Here is an 18,087-nt window from a genome sequence, read left to right as displayed (position 1 = left end):
CTCATGATAGTTTAACTACTGAGTTAAGACAAATTGAACAACATAAATAGTGCTTAACTACTGAGTTAAGCATAGAAAATTGTATGTTATTCGATTTTATGTAGCGAAACTCGAACCCAAGCACATGCAAAATCCCAAATTTTACCGGAAAACCTCTTTAGCAGGTAATGTTAAATAAAGAAGAAATCGTTTTTTCCCCCCTGTTTCCAAATTAGGCACGAGCTAAATGAAGGCATTTCAGTTTCTACTCAATGGTAAAACCGTAAATGCGGCATCTCGTTTCTACTCAAATCGCTTGCCTCCATTAATAGTAAAAGGAATTCTCAGATTTTAGTTTCTTTGTTTAAGAAAGCTAAAGCAAAATAATTAAAAAATTAATCGAGTCTATCATCATAATAAATTGAAATTTTAATCTTAAGTTAGCAATCATTTGAACTTTTAAAATATAATTTTTTGTCAAAATCTTAATGGATTGTTAAGCGGTGACTGGACAAATAAGGTGAAAAAAAAAATGATGATGTGGTGATCAACGTGATATTTGACCTGAAAAAAACGTTGGTGTAGCATTCCACGTCAACCGTTATGCCATTTGCCATGCCAACACTTAACAGTCAGCGGTTTTGATAGAAAACCATATTTTAAAAGTTTCATTGATTACTAACTTTTAATTAAAGACTTTTTAGTACTTAAACATTTTAAGAAGATCAAAATTTACTATTAAATCATACTATACTTAAACTATAAATTTAATTCCTATATTTTAGTTTAGTCAATTATAATTTTTATCCTTTTAAAATTAATTTTATCCATATTAAAATTTTAAATTTTAAAAATTACATGAACTAAAAATATCAAATAAGTAAAAAATATATAATCCTAATAACAAAACTTAACCTTTTAAAAAGGGATTTTATTTAACCCTAAAAAAGAATTTTTGTTTATATGATACTATAATTTTTCATTAGTCACATCATAACCAAAAATTTTTACTTATATATTAACATATATAAATTATTCACTTACAACTTTAAAAATTAGTGATTAAAAGAATATATATAACTTATTTTACAAATGGTTATCAAAGTAATTTTTTTTTTAAATTAATCGATACCAAACATACTAAATATAATATGAGTGCATGGATCAAATAAACTAGAATTCGATTTTTTTTTCTAAAAAAACTTTTTATATCTAAATTGAAAAACTATAATTTATATAATAAAAAAAAGTTACAAAGAATGTGAATTTTTTTTGAGAAAGGAAATGGGTCTTCTTGATTAATATTTTACATAATTTAATGTTATTAAAATTCAATTTTTTCCCCCACAAAGCATTAAACATTAAGTATTGAGTGAGAAGATTGAATACAAAATGACATTAACCCAATGAAGAAAAGTGCATGCATGGCATGGCATTGGGACAAACCTTTATTATTAGATGATTTCGTGTTAGGGTTATTTCTTGCGAAACCATTTTTCCTCAAATTAAGTGAACCATAAATCTTTAGCCCCCTACGCCACCTTCATCACCAACACCAATTATAAAAATATTTATATCATCATTTTTTTCATTAGGGTGGATGAAAAATATGAGCAAAAACTAGGTTTTTAAATATATATATAATTTTAAAATAAAATGAGTAATTTCATCCATTTATATAATTTATATTAAATATAATGTATTAGGGTTGTAAATAAGACATTGGTGCTCAAAAGCTAATCAAATTCGACTCGAAAAAATTCTGAATTTAAGTTTAATATTATTAACTTTAAACTTAATTCTGTACGAACATAATTGAGTTCGAATATGAAAATTGATAAATGAACTTAATCAAACTCAAAGAGTTCAATTATATCTTAAACTGAACTTAAATTTAAAAATTAATGTTTGATGAAGCTTGAGTTGTACGTTGAACTTTAAATGTCAAATTAATCTTAAAACTGAGATTGATAGCATGAAAAAGACATAAAAAAACCATTCTTTTAACAAGTAACAATTAATTATGTGCCATATCTTGAATTTGGTTTGTGGGCTTTATGATTAATGTTAGTGGGTATTTGGTTAGAAGATTGAGCATTAAATATGGGATATTATTTTAATTAAAGCTTGTTGGATAACCAAAAATACAACCGAAAAGATAAAAAAAAAAAAAAAGCCTCCAAGTTGGACACGCAATTTCAACAATAAATAATAAATTGGACCAAAAGGAAAATCAATATATCGAGATTTTGGGAAAGAAAGACGAAGTGATGAAAAAGAGAGACTTTAGTTTCAAAGTCAAAGGGAGGCAACTGTTTCACTTCCATATGTTAGAGTTAGACGTTAGCTAGCTGTTATCTGGCACATGTTTTATTTATTGTTTAGGGGGAAAATAAATTCTTATTACATTCCTAAAATGCCTCAAATACCCTTCCATGGGTATAGGAAAAATGGTCTTGTTTAAATTACAATTTCATCCTATATGAAATTTGACAAGTTACTTAGGTAACATTATTAAACTTTTTTTTGTTAATTCTTTGGCTCACGGGTTTCAATTAATAATTTAACAATTTAAGTTTGTGTAATAGATTATTTTTTTAATTTTTGTAAAATATGAAGATTAAAAAAAGTTTTGTCTCGAGATATAAATAATTATAAATTTAAATATTCACTCAAATACATTTTATGATTCATATTCGAAGTTTTATATTGAGTTAAATTGTATCTAATCTTTACGAAAAAAATTTGGAACATGTAAATAGAACCCGAAATCATTGCTAAAATTATGGTTTGAAGTTGTTTAATTTGAGACTTAATAGACATTTCTGTTTTAGAACAAGAAGGAAACTAGGGAATTAAAATTATGTATTCTTCATTTGGGTTAAACTTAAACTTGTAGGAAATGTACCCAAAGTTTTCTTGTTTACAAATGTTTGGATTAAACATTTTCTAGCTTCATTGGTAAGGTTGAGGTTACAAGAAGTTTGAGTTTTTGAGTTCAAGTTTCACTTATCTGGGTTTTTTTATCAAATTTATTTTGGTTATTAACTAGTTTAATTAGTTAGATACAGGGGCGAAGGTAGAAAATTTTTTTAGGGAAGGTCAAAATTAAATTTTAATTTTTACGATAATAAAAATAAAATTCCACCATTTGAATAGCTTATATCTTTGTAATTTTTAAAGGATTGAATTAAAAAAATTATTTTTAGGGGGCCAAAGTGTAATTATATCTTTATTAATTTAAATTTTTAAAAAATTTAAAAGGCCTAAATGAAAAAAAAATTATTTTGGGGGTACCGGCCCTGCAAGCCCCTAGTTAAGTTGAATTGATTTAGTTGCTCTTTCTTCAGTGTAGTTATTGTAATTTTTTATTTTTTGAATATAATAATTTTAATTGTTTATTATTGAAATTGTTGTATCTTAGAAAAACATTCACTTTAAATTGATGGCCAAATCTTTATTCTTATCAATTAAAGATCTCAAATTTTAATTCTTTGTCCTCTGTTGGACTGGTAAAAACACTAATGAAGTTGATCATTCTCTAACAAGGGCAATCTTATCTCAAGCGGATTACTTTGAGTTTGTTATGGTGATAATGAGGAAAGCTCGGACCTTGACTTGAGATTAGATTATTTTCCTCATTGTCTCAATTTTTTCGAATTATTTTAGTGATATGATATTTTCGTCAATTTTTTTAAAAAATTTATCATATTATAAAAACTTCAAGCTGATAAAATTAAAGCTTATTCTATTTTGAATTTTGATTCAGTTGATTTAATGACACGTTAAGCAAATGAGATTTTAAATATTAAAAATATATAATTTTAATATCAAATATAGTATATAATTAATAAAATTTGTGTATTTGACTTAAGAAAGTAGTTGATAATGTAAAACTAAAAGATTAAATGTTAAAAATTTCATCAATTTTTTTAAAAAAATAAAATATATTAAAATAGTTTTCATCAATTTTAAAAAATATATATATATATTAAAGTTATTTTTTTAGCCGTTCAGACAAATTTTAATGATGTATCTTATTTATTAAAGCATTATTTCTTAATTTTATTAATTTATTTGGCCAACATTAAATAGTTGAGATCTTCAAACTCCTTAGTAATTAGAGGGTTTAGGGCTATTAAACCTTGACCTTAAATTCAGTGGTACCTATCTATATATACAATGGCTTGTTTCAAATTTCCTAAAAAAGAATGTGATGTGTGCAGGCATTGCTAATTTCTAGTGAGATCAGCAAAAGGATGAAACGTGTATACACTGAAAGGCTTAGAGTTGCTTACCAACACCAAAATACAGATGGTGGTATAGGATTTAGAGACTTGGAGCTTTTCAATTTGGCTCCATTATCAAAACTGGATGTTAGATTTTCTTTCTTGGACATGGAGCAGGCTTATGGAAGCATTGTTATGGCAAGTTTTTAATGGTGAGAAAGTGGAATTATGAGGGGATAGATGGGTTTTGGGGATTGAGGCGTATAGATTGAGAGGTCTAATAGTGATCATGATTTAGTACCTAATATGGTTGCTGGTTGAAAAGAGATGAGATTTGACTAGTATTAAGGAACCGTTCTTTGAGGTTGAAAAGAAGGCAATCTTGAAAATGCATATTATTGGTAAGGATAAGTGCATTGGCATTTTAATAGCTGGGGCTCTTATATATTCAAATCGGGGTATAAAATCTTAAGGCTAAAGTGGGGGATTAATACCTATAAAAACTTTTAAACTATGGCGGATTATTGATATCTAAAAATGTTTTGCTTAAGGGTGAAGTATCTTTGATTTTGGTCCCAAATTATTAAACATTAATTGATAACATCACATTTGTTGATTTCTAGAACATAATCCGAAATTCCAACATAAATAATTAAATTAAATTTTTTTAAAAATTGATATTGTAGCATTTTGGCTTCACATCAATTGAGTTAAACTTTGAGTTAGACTTATCTAATCAATGATCGGAATACTCATTTAATTTTGGGGTGCATTATTAAATTTGAACGGAGCAAGACTTAGTTATGATTTTATTGTCGATTGAATCTTAGTTCAATTGGTATAAATATTATTTCTAAAGCAGGAAGACGTGAGCTCGAGTATATATAGTAGTACATATAGATACTAAATCAGTATTCATTAGAGCAATTTGACCAAGTTGTAAACCCTTGATCCATGCACTCAAATCACATACACAATATACAGGAGTGGCAAATCTGTAATTTCCTAATTACGAGAAGGGCGAAAAGTAAATCATTATAAAATATTTCCATAACATAAAAAAAAATAGAGAAAATAAAATAAATAATTTTCCGGGTTGGCGAATTCAATGCCAAGGCGTGTTAACAATTAAAAGTTCGTTGGGGTAGTTGTATCCTCCCATCTCTCTTTCCCCCCTTACCTCTTTAAATTCTCCACTAAGCCTCTTCCCCCAAACTGCAAGCAACTCATTAACTCATTCATACATTTTCCTTCATTTTCTCAGCGAATTCGAAACCGAAAACGCAAGAAATTTTTCATTTTTTCTTGATTCCAGGCAACTTTTCAATCTGGGTTTTGCTTGAATATTCATATTAACTTTGTTTTATACTTAAAAAAGATGACAGAAGCGAGTAAGAAAAGCATGAATCCGGAACCAGTTCATGTTCAAAGCACAGCTTCGTCAAACGAAACAAGATCAAACAACAATCTCCCCAATTTTCTTCTTTCAGTGAGGCTAAAATACGTGAAGCTCGGCTACCATTATTTAATCTCCAACGCCATGTATTTAATGCTGGTGCCGTTGTTAGCCATTGCTTCAGCTCATCTCTCAACGCTCACGGTCCTTGATTTCGTTCAACTATGGGACCAACTCAAGTTCAATCTTGTCTCTGTTACTTTATGTTCAGGCCTTTTGGTTTTTTTAGCCACCCTTTACTTTATGAGCCGTCCCCGGAAAGTTTATTTGGTGGATTTCGCTTGTTATAAGCCGGAGCCTGAACGGACTTGTACCAGGGAGATTTTCATGGAGAGGTCGGGTCTTACTGGAAGTTTCACTGAAGAGAACTTGGCTTTTCAAAAGAAGATACTGGAGAGGTCTGGTTTAGGGCAAAAGACGTATTTGCCTGAGGCGGTGTTGCGTGTACCGCCGAACCCTTGTATGGCGGAGGCAAGGAAAGAAGCGGAGGCAGTGATGTTTGGTGCCATTGATGAGCTGTTGGAGAAGACTGGTGTTAAGGCTAAGGATATCGGCATCCTTGTGGTGAATTGTAGCTTGTTTAACCCTACACCGTCGCTTTCCGCCATGATTGTTAATAGATATAAGCTTAGAGGCAATATTTTGAGCTATAATCTTGGTGGAATGGGTTGCAGTGCTGGGCTGATTTCTATTGACCTTGCTAAACAAATGCTACAGGTATGTTGAATCTCATTTTTAGGGTTTAGTTTGCTATTATCCGTAATATTCGATAATTAGAGCATTTAAAAGTCGAGTTGGATGAGGATGTTTTTACCTTAATATGATTTGGTCATGCACTTTTGGGGTCCAAGTACAAGGGAAATGTATCACAGGTTAAGAAAATTTGGTGTATTTATTTCTCTCTTACATAGCACATGTGCTTGGTCCTGGAAATTGGCCAAGTAGGTGAACCATATTAAAGGATGACTGCTCCTGTTTTGATTTAGGCCGACTGACTTAGAAGAAAGATAGGTGTTATTATAGTCAATTAAATATGAAAAGCTGAATTCGAAATTATCTGAACCGCAGGTACATCCTAACTCTTATGCCTTGGTGGTGAGCATGGAGAACATTACTCTCAACTGGTACTTCGGCAACGACCGATCCATGCTAGTCTCTAACTGCTTGTTCCGTATGGGCGGTGCCGCGATCCTTCTATCAAACCGGTCATCCGATCGCCGCCGCTCCAAGTACCAACTCATCCACACCGTACGAACCCACAAAGGAGCCGACGACAAATGCCACAACTGCGTCTTCCAACGTGAGGACGACACCAAACGGATCGGCGTTTCCCTCTCCAAAGACCTCATGGCGGTCGCCGGCGAAGCCCTCAAAACCAACATCACCACCCTCGGTCCATTAGTCCTCCCCATGTCCGAACAACTCCTCTTTTTCATCACTTTAGTAGCCCGAAAAGTCTTCAAAATGAAGATCAGGCCATACATCCCGGATTTCAAACTAGCTTTCGAGCATTTTTGCATCCATGCAGGTGGGAGAGCCGTGTTAGATGAGCTAGAAAAGAACCTTGAGCTCTCAGATTGGCACATGGAACCATCGAGGATGACACTTTACAGGTTCGGTAACACGTCGAGCAGCTCTTTATGGTACGAACTAGCTTACTCGGAAGCCAAAGGAAGGATCCGAAAAGGTGATCGGACATGGCAGATTGCATTCGGGTCAGGGTTTAAATGCAACAGTGCTGTATGGAAAGCATTGAAGACCATTAATCCAGCAAAGGAGAAGAGTCCATGGATTGATGAAATTGATGAATATCCTGTTTATGTGCCTAAGGTGGCCACTGTTTCTTCTTCTTCTTCTTCCCAAAAAACCATATAATTTTCATCATTCAAAGGAAGAGAATAGAGAGAAAGAGAGGACTTAATCAGTAATTATTAGAACTATGATTTATTTTTTATTTTTTTACATGTTTAATTGTGTGTTGATTTGAAGATTAATTTATTCCAAGTTGAAGATATATATATATAATATTTCTTTTCATTTTCATTTTCATTTTATTTTTAGTGTTATAAAAAAATTATTGATGAAATATTGATGTTGTAGAAAACAAATTTGCTTATTTCTTTGATTAATTCTTTTTCTTAACCAATTGTTTATTTTTCCTACTATCTCTGCCCAACATTTTTTGTTTGAGTCAGTTCACCTAATAAAATGTTGAAATATTTGGGTTAAAAAATAAAATAAAAAATTCTTTTAATGAATATATTTCATGTAATTTATTACCTAAATTAACAATTAATCTATTATTTGATAAATTGTTTATTAGATTAGTAGAAATTTAAGTACACAAGATAATTATATTGTTTAATAATAATAATAAGAATAATTTTAAGGTAAAAAAAGAATCTTGAATTTTAAAATTTACTTGTTTCATATTTTTTATTTTACTAGCTTCTAATGTCATGTGTGATTTTACATATAATATTTAATTAGTTTTTTTACATATTGTACTTTTAATTGTAGTAATCAACGTAAAATAATATATTTTATTTGAATTATTGAATATAATTTAAATATATTAATTTATCAATTCAAATATTAGAATAGAAAATTTTTAAATAATAATTAAAGCATTTTTAACATATTCAATATATAATATGGTTTTACTTTATGTAATTAATGCAAAGTAACATTATACAAAATAATAACTAATTAACATAAATAACTCTAATATTAATTAAATGATACTTAAAATGCTTAAAATTCTATCCTACTAGTAACTTTATTTTACATAAATAAAATTAGCACAAATTTTTTAACTAATAATTGTAAATTATAATTATACAATTTTTCATATATTTTCAATTCAACTTTTAACTAATAATTATAAAATAAATATTATAATTATTTTTAGATGTGAATTTAATAGTATGATGCACAAAATTGTGCTTATATATATTATAAATTAATGTTATCTTAAATAATTTTGGATAAAAATAAATATTTCATTTGTTTAAAAGAAAGGAAAGATATAATTTATTTTGAATATATGATTTTTCTAAAATTAAAACCAACTTAATATTTTTAATATTATATTAAGCGATAAGTAGCTACTATTCTATTCAATAAATTTTTTATTAAAAATTTTAAATTAAGCCTAAATTTATTATAGTTGTCAAATACATATAAAAATTAAATGTTAAAAATTAAAAATTCAATGATCTATGAAGTACACCCTAAGCTAACAATTGAATTTAATTAATACCATAATCGTATTTTGGGGACTCAACTACAATATTTTGGAGTTCGGTTACCAATTTATAAATATTTTGGAGTTTGGTTACCAATTTACAATCTAGCTCATTGTTTAATGTTATCCGGTGAAATTAATCCTAATAGTATTATAATATCAGGAAAATAATCTATATTTTTAATTGAAAATTTATTTAAAGCATTATTATCCAATACAATGATAGTAGAGTTTTTTTAACTTTACATGCTACTTGAAAAAAAAAAACTGATTATTTTGAAGTTATATTTAAACAAATAAAACTAAACAAAAAATACTTGATAAAAATTTTAACTCCATTTATGAGATTAAAAAATTTCACATAAAATCCATCAAATAATCTAACCTTATAACACTTCTAGAATATAGGCATAGTTTAGGAATGCTTCTCAAAAATGCTTTTGAGAAAAAAAAAACATTTTTGAGAAGAAACTAAAATTTCTGACTTGGCAACTTTTTAATTTGGGAGAAATATTTTTTCTTTCAAAAAACAACTTGTTTAAAAATATTTTTGTCTCAAAAAGTATATTTTCTAAAAAAAAAAACCACTTTTAACTAGCATTCTTATACTGCCCGTAGTATAACATAAATGCTACTTCTGGTAAGTTTAAATGGTCTTTAATTTAGGATACCCAAACAACAATAGAGGACACCAGTATCCAAACACTAAACAATGGCATAATCATAGGATAAGAAAATTTTGTGCATTTATTTCTCTCCTACATAGCACATGGGACTGACAATTGGCCAAGTAGGCCAGCCACATTGAAGTATGAAAATGTGCTAACAGTCAATCAAGTATGTCTGCTCTTGAATTTAATAGGCCAACTGAGTCAAAGGAAAGACAGGTTATAGTCAACTAAAAATGAAAAGGTGTCACTCCTAAATTCCAGCTGTCCTCATAATTATTATTTCGTGAACCCGAAATTATCCTAACCTCAATTTCGAACCGTTTGATATGTTGTTGAAGTACTAGTGACTGTAATGCTATGGTCCAACTTTTATAGGTGCAACCCCAACTCTTATGCCATAGTGGTGAGGATGGGAACATTACTCTCAACTGTTGGGAACCACCGATCCATGCTGGTCTCAAACTGCCTGTTCCATATGGATGGTGCTGCAATGCTCCTCTCAAACGGGTTGTCTGATTGCTGCCACTTGATTACCAACTCGAACTGGTTGTCTGATCGCTGCCACTTGAAATACCAAGTCATCACACTGTACGTACCCATGAAACGACAAATGCTACAACTGCAGCTTCCAATGCGAGAATGACACCAAAAAGATCGTTGTTTCCCTCTAGAAAGGCCTCATGACCGTTGCCAGAGGAGCCCTCAAAACCAACTTCACCACCCTGCTCTTCCCATGTCTGAACAACTGTTTTCCATCACTTTAGTTGAGAGGAAAGTCTTCAAAATGAAGACTACGCCATATACATCTCAGATTTCTAATTAACTTTTGGGCATTTTTGCATCCAAGCAGGAAGGAGAGCCACGTTAAATGAGCTCAAGAAGAAGCTTGAGCCATGGATTGGTGCATGGAGCCATCCAGGATGACACTTTACAGGTTCAGGAATATGCCGAGCAGTTCTTTGTGGTATGAACTGGCTTACTCCAAAGCCAAAGGAAGGAACTGAAAAGGTGATCTGACATGGCAGATTGCATTCGGGTCTTAATTTTTGTCCACCTCAAAAGAATTTTAAAATGGCAAACCATAACTGCCAAGACATGCTTAAATCCTAATTCTAATATAGCGATGCTAATTCCTAATCTTGAACACAATCTTAAAAGTTGATATTGCTGAATTTGAATGAGCATATTAATTGCTTGCATCTCCAATTCTATTAATGGAATCCATATATGCTCCTGAAATCGCCAGTCTCAGTTTCGTAAGGAATTTATTTTCAGAATCACTACTTGAAGACGAACAAGGCAAAGCCTTAGCAGCGATGAGAACGAAATTCTCTACATTTCCAACATTGATTTCATATAACTCAGGGAAAACCTCCCGAAATTCATGTATCAACTTCTCGTAATACGATCTACTTCGAGGGATCACATTAATAACAAAAATCCCGGATTCACGAAGAACCGATCTAGCAGCCAAAAGAACATCCCTCCTAAAAAATTCTATTGGGGGAGCACTGACACCATTTCTTGGATCATCAGAATCCAAATCAACCATAATAACATCAAACTGAGGAACGATGTTACCAACAACATCTCCATGTGCAAGTCGGTCCATAAATTCCATACCATCTCCAACATGAACCTGAACTAAATCTCCATCCTCCAATCCAAAGTACTTGCGAGCAACCCTTAACACCTCTTCATCAACCTCAACACCAACAACCTCAAAGTCCAGTTGTGTTTTCAAAAACCCAACTAGAGCTCCACCTCCAACACCAAGACATAAAGCTTTAGGTCTTAACCCGGATTCGACATGCTTTTCAATGCACGACCCAATCAAAGCAAGACTAGCCACCATTGGCACCAAATAAACATGCACCAAAAGCCCCAAATCAGGGCTAAACTCTATACTATTGCTTCCTATATCAACTGAATCCAAACAAGAAACCTTGTTGGGCACAATTCGAATCTCTGTTTGAACCAAATTAGGCATCCGTTTAAACCTTAATCTCCTCCTAAATTCCCTACTTTGATCAGTAACCTCTATCTCAACATCTTCAACAAGCATTTCACCAACAAAATTCCCAATACATTTCTCTAAAACTAAGCTACAAACAATATTATCCTCATAACACAAAAAGGGTACTTCCAAGTTTACATTACGGAAGTAAATTTTAGGAGATAATGCAATTACCAGTGGTTTTAGCGAAATCTCCAGGTTGTTTAGGGAATCGGGATCGATCCAACGGCGGTAAATGGAAGATGAACTAGAGCCGTTGATGATTGGTTGTTGTTCTTGTCCGATTAATATGAGGCGTTGGATGTTAGGGGAGGAGAGGAGGAGTTGGAGATGACCGGACTCCGTCGTGAAGATCCAGTCGGACTCGCGGTGCTTGGGGACGATCATGGCGGCGACACTGGGAATGAGAGGAGAGGAGGGCTGAATCGGTGAGTCGAGGACAGCGATTCGAATGAGTGGGGAGGCAAGTGACGGATTGAGGGTGGGATCAGGGTTTGGGATGGCGAAGGAGAGGAATCGAGAGGGTTGTAGTGTTTCCAAGATGGACATGTCTACCTCCATTTTTGTTTTAGATCGTTTTTGCAGTGGCTTCAACTTATATAGAAAAATAAAGGTATAATTATGAATTTTATCTCTTATTTTATAAAATTGATACATTAGTCTTTTATTTAATTTATCTGAATTTAGTCCTAGGAAAATTAAAAGGTTAGTCCAGTGATGGGTAATATGAACTTTGATTGTTGATTTTTGCCGTGTGTATAAATTGTTACTGATTTTTATGTTAGGTCTGATAGTGTGTATAATTTGTTAGAACATTATGAATGTGATATAGATGCAATTAATATCATAATTATTTAAATAGAAAGAAATATATCTTTAATATTTTTTAATAAAGTTAAAAAAAATTAGAAATGGTCGATTGAGTCTTAACTCGATTCAATATTGTTACCATTGTAGGAGGTAGTGCGCTGAAATTCATTATAATCTTATTTAAGAGTTGTGAGGATGAACTATAAGTAATTTTAGAAAGAATATAAAAAAATTAGAAATATTTTACTTAATGGTTGATTTCAATATGCAAAATGTGGACAAAGATATAAAGGAGAATCAAATAATACGGTTTATCAAAGAATAAGGGTGTTTGGTTAAAAAAAATATAAGATTATTTTAGGTAATAAGATTACGACAATATAAATTTAGGAGATGAGATGTCAAAATGTAATATTTCAGTATTTGGTTGATAGAATCTAAATATACAAAGAGGCACATTTTACTAAATTATTCTTGTTATAGAATTTATTCTTTTAATTTAATCCTTAAAATTGAATTTTATTATAATATAATGATATGACATTATGAGATTATTTCACAATATCACTTGAAATTTTTAAAATTTTATATAAAATCTAAAGTGATATAATCTCATAGTTTCCTATCACCATTCTTTAACGGAATCAATGTTTAACAATCAAATTATAAAAAACTCCTAAGTTATGAGACTAATGTATACCAAAAAAATTCAGGGATGAAGATAAAAAAATTACTAAAATTAAAGGCTAAATGTTAATTTCTCTCTTAAAAATATCACCTTGAGCCCAATGACACTTGGGCCTCGAAAAGCATTCTTCCAGTTTGTTTGCCGGCTTCTATGGATCACAATGTAGTGGGAACACATAAACCAAATACAACCATTAATATAGATGTACAACTTATAGAAGTAATAAAATTAAAATGTATAAAAATATTAAAATAAAATTTTAGTTGAGTAGCAAATCAAAGATTTTACTAATATAATTAGTTCAGGTTTAAATCTTAATAATATAATTTATTTTAATTATAAAAAGTCATTTCTTTAATTTTTCTAACCGAGTTGGTGACCCATTTAAAGATGACGCCAATTTAATCATAAGCCTAAATAATAGTATATGTAAATATATATATATATATAATTGATGAAAGTAATAAGGTGTGCATAATAAAATTAAAATGTTTAAAAATATCAAGATAAAACTTTAGTTGAGTTGTAAATTAAAGGCTTAACAAATGCAATTGGTTCGGTTTCAAATCCTAATATATGCATATTCTTATTAGTTTTTTTAAATAAAAAAATATTAAATTATTCTCAAATAATATAACTTATTTTAATTAAAGGAAGGACATTACGAATTAGTGACGCAATTGAGATTGACACCAACTCAATTAAAAATTTAAATAATAGTACGGATATAAAAATTTAAATAAATATACTTATATTCAATTACATGTAAATTCATTGAAAAATTATAAAATTATAAATTAGTATAATTGAGGGAGAATTTGTAATTTAATTATGATGTCTCCGGTATTTTGGTATCTATCAAAATTTGGATAAGATGAATACAAAAATTAAGGGTCTGTTTGATTGGCAGTAAAATATTTTCCGTAAAATGATTTCTGGAAAATGTTTTACTTTTCTGTAAATGACTTACAGGAAAATATTTTCTGGTGTTTGATTGAATCTGTGTAAAATATTTTCTGCTGTTTGACAGATTTTCTGAAAATATTTTCCGGAAAAGTTATTTTTTACATATATTAATATATATTAATAAATTTTTATATTTTAAATTGTTTTTACATATATTGCAATGATTTATTTATAATAATACTCAATAATAAGCTACAATATTGATCGTTATAAATTGGAAAAATATTATCCACAATGAGTACTAGTAAGAATATTGAATAATTATAAATTGCTTCGAAACCATAATGAGTACTAGAAATAATATTATCCAAATACATAATTAGTAGTACACCACATAGTAACAACATTGTCGAAGTGCATAATATTACACCACATAAAAGTATCAATATCTTCAACCCTGAGAAAATTTTTGAAGCCAAATTTTTCTATGCTTCTTACTTTTAACTAAAAACATTTTGGCCTCTGATTCATGACTCCCTAGATAATCACACACAGAACACAAGAAGTCATCATCAAATCCTTCTTCCTCCATCGACATCACAAGAAGCATGAACTCCACTCCAAATGCTGCCTTACTACTACTTTTACCACTTATTATTTCAAGCAGAAGCACCCCAAAGCTGTACACATCTGCCTTCTTGGTTAGTTGTCCTAAAAGCGCATACTCTAGTGCCAAATATCCACTAGACAAAATACAATATCATAACTGAGATGCAAATAGAAACACAAGGATTAAGCAAAGGTAAAGAACAAAACACAATCGCCAGTGGATGACTCCTTCAAAAGTCCTTAAAAAACATCAATGAAATATTGAAATAGTTAAACAACCTAGGCAGCTGACTAAGGATGAGATGCAATGAAAATGATGCTTACAATGCTCCTGCTACTCGAGTACTGACATGAGTGACATTGTCCGGGAAAAGCTTAGCTAGCCCGAAATCCCCAATTTTAGGATGAAAATTTCCATCCAGGAGTATATTACTAGCTTTAATATCCCTGTGGACAATATGCGGTACAGCTTCATAGTGAAGAAACGCAATAGCAGAAGTTGTACCTAAGCAAATAGCAGCTCTTGTTGGCCAATCCAAAGCAATATGTTTACTTCTTGAACCTGAAATTAGGATTTCTGGACATCAGTATACCTCAATTAGAATTAGGAGTTCAATGAGCTTGGACTGATGTATTTACCAAGTAAAACACTGGCAAGGCTGTTATTCTCCAGATATTCGTAGACCAAGGCCCGATGGCTGTCTTCAACACAATAACCGATTAGTTCAACAAGGTTGGTGTGTCGTATGTTTGATATCATATTGATCTCTGTCAGGAATTCATTAGATCCTTGCTTAGACTCTGTAAACAGTTTCTTGATGGCTACTTGAGTACCATCCCTCAAAACTCCCTGCAAACAATAACAGTAAAATTTTGTTAGTGTTTCCCAACTAATTCTAAAGTTGATAGACACTAGTATAGGCGTGCCATATGAAAACCAGAAAACCTGCTCTCTCCCTCGCACACACACACACAAAAGCAGACATATACATAATACATGCCAAAGAGCCCAGAAGACATGGATGCTCTGTTCCAAAAGAACGGTCAGAGAGCTTTCATTACCCTGTAGACAACTCCGAAACCACCTGCACCGATTCTGTTTGATGGATGGAAATCTGATGTCGCTGATCTCAATGAATTGTAAGTAAAAAGCTTTACATTCTCGTTGGTGAACTCTGGCCATGCACAGATATAACAAATATGGAATCGAATGAGATCACAAAATTATAAGAGAAATAGTTGACAATACCATGTGTCTGAAACAGAAACAAAAACAAGGAACCGTTTGAGATAAATACTTAGGAATGGTTACATTACTGAAAATGTTTTGAAGCTACATACTGGACAGAAGATGTTTTGAATTGACTACCAATGACCCGACACGGATTTTGGTGTTTTAATATGGTTTTGAGGGTGAGAATCGGCATTTTGAAGTAGCTTTTTATAGTCTCCTAGTTGAGAACTTATGACAAACACATAACAGGCAAGAATAGCGGAAGCTGAAATCAAAGGAATTTGATTTCAGAGACTGGTACTCGTTGCCAAGAATAGCAAAAAATCAAGTAATTCGTAAGAAACAAACAAAGAGAATATTTTCATACTTAATTAAGATTGAGATATAAAGATTGGTTGGAGGAGTATGTAGCGATACAAATATAGTGCTAACGTCCGAAATGATGAAACAGAAGAGTAAGAAAATTAGGTAAGGTTTATCGATTTCACTTACAAACTGCAGTAAATGATGAAACAAAAAAGATTGAAGAAAGGTAAGAAAATGGAGAGGAAGTGCTGGAAATCAGTGGAATGGGAGGAATTGGAAAGATTTTTCATTATTAAAATACAGAGAAAATTCAAAATCTTTCCAACTCCTCCATTCCAAAAATTTCCAGAAACAGTCTCTCATTTTCCTCCTCACAACAGTCTAAAAAATTACAAGCCACAGAAAATGTGTAGAAATGAAAGTGGAAATAGAAAACATACCTTTCTAAAGAAAGTCTGCAAAGAAAATTTTGAAGCTGAGGCGATGAGAGTGTAGAGAAGGGAATGGAAAATGTCTTAAAATCGGTAAGACGTTTTCCAAAACTAAGGAAGTGATTTTACCCGTGTTTGTAAAAGGTTTTCCTTGTGGAATTCATTTTCCACCAAACAAAGCCGGAAAATTCGGAAAACAATTTCCGGAAAACCAAATCCCACAATCAAACAGACCCTAAATGTTAGGCTCATGTGCAATATATAATACATGGCCTAAACGGTTTTCCCTAAAAACCTATAACTTCTTTAATATATATGAAATTTAATAAGTTTTTGAATTTAAAATTTCAAATTATAACTTCTTTAAAAAAAATAAAAAGAAAGGGTAGAGTTAAAAATTTTGAATTGTGGGGTAATTTTTTTTCAAATTAAAGTCATAACGATTAATGCATAATATTAATTCTTAATAAATTGATATACGATTAAATGTAAAATTGTTACAAAAATATTGAAACAATAGCTAAACGAAAGGTACATCAAATAAATTCAAATAACACGTACCTCTTTTACAATTTTCTACTATGTTTTATCATGTGTTGAAACAATTGAATTATCTTCTCTTTATCAATGTTGTTAAAAATATATTTCTTAGCATATGTAATCAAACAACCATTCATCCATTGATCTCCAATTCGATTCTTCAAACGATTTTTCACAATTTTCATCGTAGAAAAGACTCTTTCCACACTTGTTGTAACAACTAGCAAAATCAATGCTAACTTAACGAGGCAATATACCAATGGATAAGCAATGTTATTTTTTTTATCAACCATCTTCTTATAGCAAGATCTTGAATTCCTTTCAAATTTGATAACTCTCCATTTGATCACATGTCAATAATGTATGTCTCCAATTGATTATCAAGTGCGAAAAATTTAACTGGAGAAAAATCAGATGAATAAATTTGATAAAGACAAATCAACTTCTATTTGTCAATAGGTGCAAAACCCTCATTAGGACATAAGTAAGATACACATAATAATAGTTTCGTATTTACTTCATTGAAACAGATGTTAAGCTCTTGAAGTTGTATATCTATAATGGTATAAAATATCTCCACACGATAATAATGCATATTAGTTACCTTGTGAGCTTTCCTCCGTGACCTTCCTCTATCAACAAAGTCATCATCCATATTAGGAACATCAATATCGTGCTTTTGACAAAAGGATGATACTTTTGAAAATAACAAAGTCCATCCATCTTCTTAGAGCTTTTGTAATCATTCTTTTAAAATTCTTACCAATAGGATGACATTAACAATATCTTTATATTTTCTTTGAAGTGCTTCTGACAAATTATTTGTGATCCCTAACACATGTCTCATTAAATGCAAGGAAAAAACAAATTCAAATGAATGCATCAAACCTAACAATGTATTAGCTTTTGCCTTTTGATTAGATGGTAATCCAGACATTTATTATAATTTCAAGTAGATTGACTA

The 18,087-nt window shown here is 30.9% G+C and overlaps 3 protein-coding genes and 1 pseudogene across 3 annotated transcripts; 2 read left to right on the top strand and 2 right to left on the bottom strand.

Annotated features, from left to right (window-relative positions):
- The first annotated feature begins 5,323 nt into the window (after positions 1–5,323).
- Positions 5,324–7,701, top strand: LOC107928537 (3-ketoacyl-CoA synthase 11). The gene is made up of 2 exons (XM_016859787.2): positions 5,324–6,381; positions 6,733–7,701. Exons 1-2 carry the CDS (start codon positions 5,587–5,589, stop codon positions 7,537–7,539), a joined length of 1,602 nt encoding a protein of 533 aa, XP_016715276.2. The 5' UTR covers positions 5,324–5,586; the 3' UTR covers positions 7,540–7,701.
- A 1,939-nt stretch (positions 7,702–9,640) lies between these two features.
- On the bottom strand, positions 9,641–12,163 carry LOC107928595 (eEF1A lysine and N-terminal methyltransferase). Its single transcript, XM_016859847.2, has one exon. It carries the CDS (start codon positions 12,158–12,160, stop codon positions 10,769–10,771), a length of 1,392 nt encoding a protein of 463 aa, XP_016715336.1. The 5' UTR covers positions 12,161–12,163; the 3' UTR covers positions 9,641–10,768.
- On the top strand, positions 9,935–10,625 carry LOC121206356 (3-ketoacyl-CoA synthase 2-like; annotated as a pseudogene).
- Positions 12,164–14,339: 2,176 nt separating the features above from the next.
- LOC107889148 (cold-responsive protein kinase 1) lies at positions 14,340–18,060 on the bottom strand. Its single transcript, XM_041076246.1, has 7 exons — positions 18,012–18,060; positions 17,592–17,846; positions 17,254–17,457; positions 15,675–15,787; positions 15,252–15,462; positions 14,937–15,174; positions 14,340–14,746 (listed from the first exon to the last, which is right to left on the bottom strand). Exons 1-7 carry the CDS (start codon positions 18,058–18,060, stop codon positions 14,455–14,457), a joined length of 1,362 nt encoding a protein of 453 aa, XP_040932180.1. The 3' UTR covers positions 14,340–14,454.
- Between the last annotated feature and the right edge of the window lie 27 nt (positions 18,061–18,087).

The sequence above is a fragment of the Gossypium hirsutum genome, chromosome A09 (genome assembly GCF_007990345.1).
Source record: "Gossypium hirsutum isolate 1008001.06 chromosome A09, Gossypium_hirsutum_v2.1, whole genome shotgun sequence".
Classification (NCBI taxonomy): Eukaryota; Viridiplantae; Streptophyta; class Magnoliopsida; order Malvales; family Malvaceae; genus Gossypium; species Gossypium hirsutum.
This window is presented reverse-complemented; position numbering and strand designations above follow the sequence as displayed.

Excerpts from the sequence above, each read along its gene's own strand:
- LOC107928595 (XM_016859847.2), bottom strand. The coding sequence starts at position 12,160 with ATGGAGGTAGACATGTCCATCTTGGAAACACTACAACCCTCTCGATTC.
- LOC107928537 (XM_016859787.2), top strand. The coding sequence starts at position 5,587 with ATGACAGAAGCGAGTAAGAAAAGCATGAATCCGGAACCAGTTCATGTT. Across the intron at positions 6,382-6,732 it reads TTGCTAAACAAATGCTACAG|GTACATCCTAACTCTTATGC; the intron begins GTATGTTGAATC and ends TCTGAACCGCAG.
- LOC107889148 (XM_041076246.1), bottom strand. The coding sequence starts at position 18,060 with ATGTCTGGATTACCATCTAATCAAAAGGCAAAAGCTAATACATTGTTA. Across the intron at positions 15,463-15,674 it reads GTTTCGGAGTTGTCTACAGG|GGAGTTTTGAGGGATGGTAC; the intron begins GTAATGAAAGCT and ends TATTGTTTGCAG. Across the intron at positions 15,175-15,251 it reads CCTTGCCAGTGTTTTACTTG|GTTCAAGAAGTAAACATATT; the intron begins GTAAATACATCA and ends TCCTAATTTCAG.